At 45.1% G+C, this 7483-nt stretch overlaps 1 protein-coding gene across 1 annotated transcript; it reads right to left on the minus strand.

The window, feature by feature from the left end:
* Positions 1–1634: 1634 nt before the first annotated feature.
* Positions 1635–6783, minus strand: mat2ab (methionine adenosyltransferase 2Ab). Its single transcript, XM_086206174.1, has 9 exons — positions 6574–6783; positions 5816–5893; positions 5582–5704; positions 5359–5471; positions 5129–5272; positions 4813–5031; positions 4546–4728; positions 4310–4443; positions 1635–3872 (listed from the first exon to the last, which is right to left on the minus strand). Exons 1-9 carry the CDS (start codon positions 6665–6667, stop codon positions 3770–3772), a joined length of 1191 nt encoding a protein of 396 aa, XP_086062300.1. The 5' UTR covers positions 6668–6783; the 3' UTR covers positions 1635–3769.
* Between the last annotated feature and the right edge of the window lie 700 nt (positions 6784–7483).

Genomic DNA, 7483 nt, shown 5'->3' on the forward strand with positions numbered 1-7483 from the left:
CACCCTCGCTAGGGTGCTGGAGGGGGCATGGGAGTTTGCCCAACCAGTCCACATGTGCTTTGTGGACTTGGAGAAGGCTTACGACCGTGTTCCCAGGAGCATACTGTGGGGGGTACTCCGGGAGTACGGGGTGGATGGCCCTTTACAAGGGGCCATTCGGTCATTCTACCGGAGGAGTGAGAGTCTGGTCCGCGTGGCTGGTAGTAAGTCGGACTTGTTCCCAGTGAGGTTTGGACTCCGCCAAGGCTGCCCTTTGTCACCGATTCTGTTCATAACTTTTATGGACAGAATTTCTAGGCGCAGCCGGGTGGTGGAGGGGGTCGAGTTTGGTGGCGGGAGGATGTCGTCTTTGCTGTTTGCGGATGACGTAGTCCTCTTAGCGCCATCGGGCCACGACCTCCAGCTCTTGCTGGGACAGTTTGCAGCCGAATGTGAAGCGGCTGGGATGAGAATCAGCACCTCCAAGTCTGAGGCCATGGTCCTCAGCCGGAAAAGGGTGGTTTGCCCACTCCGGGTCGGGGGGGAGGACTTACCTCAGGTGGAGGAGTTTAAGTATCTCGGGGTCTTGTTCACGAGTGAGGGTAAGATGGAGCGGGAGATTGACAGGCGGATTGGGGAGGCATCTGCAGTCTTGCGGGTGCTAAACCAGTCTGTTGTGGTGAAGAGGGAGCTTAGCCAAAAGGTGAGGCGCTTGATTTAGCGGTCAATCTACGTTCCAATCCTCACCTATGGTTATGAGCTTTAGGTAATGACCGAAAGAACAAGATCGCGAATACAAGCAGCCGAAATGAGTTTCCTCCGCAGGGTGGCTGGGCTCTCCCTTAGAGATAGGGTGAGAAGCTCAGTCATTCGGGAGGGACTCAGAGTAGAACCGTTGCTCCTCCATGTCGAGAGGAGCCAGTTGAGGTGGTTCGGGCATCTGGTGAGGATGCCTCCTGGACGCCTCCCTCTGGAGGTTTTCCAGGCATGTCCAACTGGGAGGAGGCCTCGAGGCCGACCCAGGACACAGTGGAGGGATTATATCTCTCGGCTGGCCTGGGAACGCCTCGGGATCCTCCCAGAAGAGCTGGTTGAAGTGGCTGGGGAGAGGGCAGTCTGGGCTTCCTTGCTGAGACCGCTGCCCCCGCGACCCGGACCCACCGGATGAAGCGGAGGACGATGAAGACGACAAAGACTCCCTGATAGGACCTTAGAACCAAGGGTTTAGGTTCACATGCATGGTGACTCTGGATTGACACACTTATCCCCATTTACACATCAGGTTTGATGGAAAACACGGAATGTTTTAAATTGTAGAGAATGCTAAGAAAAAAAAAGTGTCTTTGCCCATAAGTACCTTTGGGCTCCAACCCTAATAAAAATAAACAGGGTTCATACATGTTTTTACTAATAGTTCTCCATCTTAACTTGTCCATACATTTGAGGGACTCTTTAATGACCAAACATGAAGAATTTGTCAACACATGAAACACAAATCAAGGCAGTTATGTTTTAATGTATTCATATTAAAAATTCCAATCATGACAAACTACATGGTTTGATAAAACATAATTATGAATTAATCACATACACACATATATATATATACATACACACATATACATACACACATATATATATATATATATATATACACACACACATACATGCATACACGCACTGTTTTCCAGAAACATTTCTAGGCCTGGAAATTGCAGTTTACATGTACCATGAGGACACAACCAAATTTCCATGTACTGCAGAAAAAAATGTTTGGCCGATGAACGTTATTCACTGATGCCACCGTGGATATTTGCAGGGGTCATTTACCTCACAGAAGCACCATCTTTGTCATCAGTTAAATGGTTAGACTATTAAAACAAAAAAACCTATGTGCTTCAACACCTGACCAAGACAGCAAACTTTAGTAATCTGGTTTATGCTGCTGCTGGAGGTAAACTTTCTGGCTACAATGCATCATTTACACACTTGGACCAAGGGTGCTGTTAGAGAGATGAAACATAAAGCTGGACTGCCAGTGAACCTTTATACATCCACCAGTATGTATCGGCAAGTCGTTATAGCTTAGGTCTGCAGAATGAGGCCTGGATTTTTATTTATTAGTTCTTTTCACAGACTTAACAGGAGACCCACTTTGTGATTTGTGCAAAGACAACATTCACGACAATCGAGACAAAGTCACTTGAAGGGAGCTGTTTATTACAGAGCATAAGGAGACTGCCCACTCTTAACATGAAGCATGATACAGTATGAACTACTTATTCCTGATGGTAACATGTTGGGGCGAGGGGAGGGGGGGCAGGAAATAGAAAAGGCACTCTCACACTTACTGTAAATGATGACCTCCGGGGGTATAAAGGGAACCACAACCTACCCAACACATGGGATGGCCATGTAAACAAGGCTGGTTTCTCTGTACTACACCAACCAAATATTGCCACCCCATAGATGAGGACAGGTAAGAGCCAAAGAATTGCAGACAATTTAAAATGGGATCTGAAAACCCACCCATCTAAAAATATATGTCTGCAGTCAAAAAACCAACAAGGCTGTAGAACAGTTACATTAGCAAGTGACACTTTGCCGTTGAGGTGGACCAAAGCTTTTCTGTACAACACTCTGGAGCCTCAAACCGAACACTGGAAAAAAAAGGTCAAGTCAAAAGGAATTCAAGATTTAATAACCAAGTGTTTTAAAGCTGTTTTCTGAAACATCAGCTTCTCTGTATCCATGCTGAGTTCCAGAGAACAAATAAATAGTTTTGAGGTTTGATACTTGGCCAATAAGACTCAAAGAACTAACTCCTGAAAGGATAAAGATGGGACGCAGGTTTCTCTGTAGCTACACCTGCCATCAGTATACCCAAGGAGTCAAAGGCCCTTTAGTCACTTAAAACAATATTAAAAAAAGCAAGTGAACACACATTTTTTTAAAAAAAGGACTTGTTTAAAAAACTCATTTCAAATGCATAAAACCAACCCAATTTTTCCACTGCTATCAAGTATGACCAATAACACCTCTGCAGACCAGAGCAGTGACATAGCAGCTTCTGACTTTTCTGTATTACATCAGAAAACAGCAAAGGTCTGTAGGGGCGACTGGGTACTTCACACTCGTTTGAGAGTTCGAACAATTAGTATTTGGCTCACTCCTTAGCCTGCAATGCATAGCATTTGTAGTGGAAACAGCAACAACCCTTACATTTTAATTGTGCCATTCTAGAATCCTCCGTGAAGACAAAGCGTGTCAATGTTAACGAGAGAGAGGGATAGCAGAGAAGGAGGAATGTTAACAGAAGATCCTTGAAATCTCAAGTTGTATCGAATCAGACGTTCTTTATGTTTCACATACTAGTAGCACCAGTGAAGTTAGAGGGCTAAATTCAATGAGTCTAACATGTGACCCCAGGACACTGAACAACAGACTGGCAATATTAACGGAGGGTGGAATGACTACTGAACTGCAGCTATTCGGGGATAAGCACAACGGGCAGCAGAAAAATGTTACGACAGGGAAAAACATGAAGCACTAAGGCGCAAGAGTTCATGGAACCCATCCAAACATCTCTGATGCACACCTCCTAGGACCAATGATACTGGAACCAGTAAAACAAGGAAAAACAAACAAGACAAAAAAGGAGGGAGGTGGTGGAGTGTGGGAGGGAGTTGTGTTAAATTATATTAGTCTGAGTAAGACTTCACCCCCCCGGAACCTTGGAGGCTTCTCTGTAGTATACACCAACAAGCCTGGGGGGAAAAGCTTAACAGGTTTAGTATTTGAGTTTTTTGGGCACCTCCCATGGGAAGGAGTCTCGGCCAAAGTGGCCATAGGCTGCAGTCCTCTGATACATGGGCTTCTTCAGATCCAGCTCCCTGGAATACATAATCAACATATTTAGCAGCAGTCGCGCTAGCTAGCCACTGATGCATGCACTTATATTATCCAGCGGGGAGTGTGGAGGGAAAAAAAAAAAAATCTGGCATTTTTAGGACCAGCTGGTAAGGAAAGTGGAGGACACATGAAGCTTCATCACTTACCCTGCCAACCAAACTCTTCCCTGAGTACTGGTGGTTGCAGCTTCCACAGAAGCCACAGTTTACAAAAAGACATAATTCTAACTATGAACTACAAGACTTCATCATCTGAAAATACCATGCTCAAATAATGACTAATGTAGAGGGATACAATCTCTCCCACTATTCCATACTTAAAAAGCACAGTAAATACACCACAGTTTAAAAAAGGGGGACAAAAAACAGGAATCTGACATTTCAGTGAAAAGCAGATGGCTTTTGAGGCCGTACATTACCTGACAATGACTCCAGGACGGAGGTCAAAGTTCTTCTTCACAATGTCAAGCAGCTCTCTCTCACTCTTGTTGGAGGTCCCATAGTGGAAGATAGAAATTGAGAGGGGGTGGGCAACTCCAATGGCATAGGACACCTAATACAGCACATATGTGTGTTATTTCAAAAGGTAAACAACACACAGGAACCCCTTGCAGATCCTTTCTCTATGACTAGGACACATGGCAGTGCCACCCACCTGGACCAAAACTCTCCTGCAGAGTTCAGCCTTCACCAGAGACTTGGCGACCCAGCGTGCAGCATATGCAGCAGAGCGATCCACCTTAGTGTAATCTTTCCCAGAGAAGGCTCCACCACCATGGGCCCCCCAACCTCCATAAGTGTCCACAATAATTTTTCTCCCTGTGAGCCCAGCATCACCCTGTAAAAAGAGGAACATGGGTTAATATAGATTGATAAATGGTTTAAATTACCTCTGAAATCCACAGACAGTCATTACACCTACCTGTGGACCACCAATTACAAATCGTCCACTGGGCTGCAGATGGTAGACGGTGTCATCATCCAAATAGATGCAGGGAACAACAACCTTTATGACCTTTTCTTTCAGGGCATCTCTCATCTCCTCCAGGCAAATATCCTCATCATGCTGAACAGAGATGACAATGGTGTGCACTCGCACTGGAAGCATGGCACCACGGTCCTGACGGTACTGCACTGTAACCTGCACAAAAAAAAAAGGTGAAGATTAACCAAAGGTCATCGGTAAACTGTGACAGAAGTCAACACTTGTATTAGTTTAATAAGATTAACATTTCTACCTGGGTCTTTGAGTCTGGTCGGAGCCATGGAAGAGTGCCATTGCGTCGCAGCTCAGCCATCTTAGCATTCAGCTTGTGGGCGAGGACAACCGTGAGGGGCATGCACTCCTCAGTCTCATCAGTAGCGTAACCAAACATCAGCCCCTTTAAGGCCAGACAAAAATGTTCAGTGATATACCAGTGCATGTTTGGCAACAAAAGGGCAGCACATCTCATCACGGCAAACTAACCTGGTCCCCTGCTCCAACGTCCTCCTCGTTGCGGTCAATGTGAACACCCTGAGCAATGTCAGGAGACTGTTGTTCCAAGGCCACAAGAACATTGCAGGTCTTGTAGTCAAAACCTGTAAAAATGAGGCAGCAGTCAGTCAAGATTAACGCTGAAAAAATACTGCTAAAAAAAGACTACACAATTACGAAGGAAAAGATTTACAAAACTAAACACATGCCACACCTTTGGAAGAGTCATCATATCCAATTTGCCTAATGGTTTCACGGACGACCTTCTGGTAGTCCACTACAGCATGTGAGGTCACCTCGCCTGCCAAAAGGATCATCCCAGTCTTGGCAACAGTCTCTGCAAGAGAAGGAAACGAAGCAAAATATTTTCAAGTCGCCTGCCAACAGCTTAGTATTTAAAAAAAAATAAAAATCAAACAACAAACAGGTTAACACTTTTCTGTCCTACCGCATGCAACTTTAGCATCGGGGTCTTGCTTGAGGTGGGCATCCAGCACTGCATCGCTGATCTGATCGCAAATCTTGTCTGGAAAAAGAAACGTAACGTGTTACATAGTTTGCACCAATGATAAGACCGCAGCGGCCATCGCTACGAAGAAAACTGCAGCACATGTATCGAGTGGGAGTGACCCTGGGCTCGTCGGGAACAGACGCCATTTCGGCATGTTCACATGTTACGGGGTGGGGACCCCGCGCGGTCTAACCGGCAGCCGGAAAGAGACCATGACGAGTTAACAGTCGAAGGAATCCTACGCGGGAGCACGTGGAAACAACATGTCTCACACACTGCAGCATAAACCACCTGATACGGCGGCCAGTGGTGTTGCGGCCGTATCAGGTGGGTCGCTCTTTTAAGACATAACGACACAATGATACCGACGTTGGGATAAGGATAGCGGCCGGTTACGCTGAGCTATCAAAAACGGAGCCGGGCGTTCGCTGTCGGCGGAGCGGGACGCAGCCGCGATCAGGAGCCTCCGCTCGGCAAAAGAATTGCTAGCTAACATGAGCTAGCAGCGCGTGCTCACTAAAACCGGCCCAGCGTCATTCGCCCGGCGACGAGTCTCTAATGAAGGTAAAAATTAAACTAGGCGTAAATACTTTAGTTAACACGTTACAGATATATTCAAGCAGAATATTTCCATGTGAATATTTACAGTAGCCCGTTTAATTAAAAGCAATACAAAGCTACTGCGTTGGTCTTACCGGGATGTCCTTCTCCGACCGACTCTGACGTGAACAAAAAGCAATCCTCGTCAATGAGGGAGTTATGAAAACCGTTCATCTGTCCGTTCATCATACTGATATTACTTAGTGTAAGACTGTTAATGTAAAGGTAATATGTTATCTTAGTTGACCGTGCTTCCAGAGGTCAGGACCGGCTCTCACTGTAATTGTCAAGTCAGACAGCTTTTCAGGCAGTAATATAGCCATTGAAGTCTGACGTCACGGAAATGGGCAGTACCAATGCGTCCATTACAGCGAAAAGTACTGTAGTCGTATTTTCCAGAAAACATGATTTGAGTTTAATACAAGCAACCACAGGTGTAATTAAGATGGGGTGCGTTCATTTTACCCATTAAAAAACCATTAGAACGTTTGTCTCCTAGAGGAACAACCAGACAAACTCCAAATATATTTATACCGAAGTGGAAAGTGGAGCCTGAACATATTATCCTCCAACATAACGACATTATACTTTATTCAAAAAGCTCCAATCTCTCTCTTACCCTTCAGGCACTACTGTGTAACATGATTAGAAGCTCTGAATGTGAACATGTTGTACCTACAAATGGGTGTAATTACCATACCTTATTATCTTACAGACCTGGCATACACTGACTTTACCTGCAAAACAGGGCTTCTTCTTCTTTCATATGATTATATTTCACTTAACCTCTAGTTAAAGTTTGGAAACACTGATGTCACTTTTAAGAAGTGGTGTTCATTTACTCTCAAATCTATTTAAGACCCCCCACCCCCCAAAAAAGAAACATGTATTCAGAACCTAAAGCAGATGTGGAAGAAGATTAAAGTTTAGAGGATGTTTAAGTTAGGCAAGTGTTGTTTTTTAAGCAGGCACATGTGCTTCTGTCTACTCATCATGGTTTCTCAT

This window comes from Aulostomus chinensis, chromosome 6 (genome assembly GCF_037954235.1).
Source record: "Aulostomus chinensis isolate RoL2024-O1b breed Wild chromosome 6, RoL_Achi_v1.0, whole genome shotgun sequence".
NCBI classification, from domain to species: Eukaryota; Metazoa; Chordata; class Actinopteri; order Syngnathiformes; family Aulostomidae; genus Aulostomus; species Aulostomus chinensis.

What these genes read in the sequence shown, in the direction of transcription:
- mat2ab (XM_086206174.1), bottom strand. Translation starts at nt 6,667, where the DNA reads ATGATGAACGGACAGATGAACGGTTTTCATAACTCCCTCATTGACGAG. An exon ending in TTGTAATTGGTGGTCCACAG is followed by an intron (nt 4,729 to 4,812) that starts GTAGGTGTAATG and finishes CTCTTTTTACAG; the next exon opens with GGTGATGCTGGGCTCACAGG. An exon ending in CGTCCTGGAGTCATTGTCAG is followed by an intron (nt 3,873 to 4,309) that starts GTAATGTACGGC and finishes TATGTATTCCAG; the next exon opens with GGAGCTGGATCTGAAGAAGC.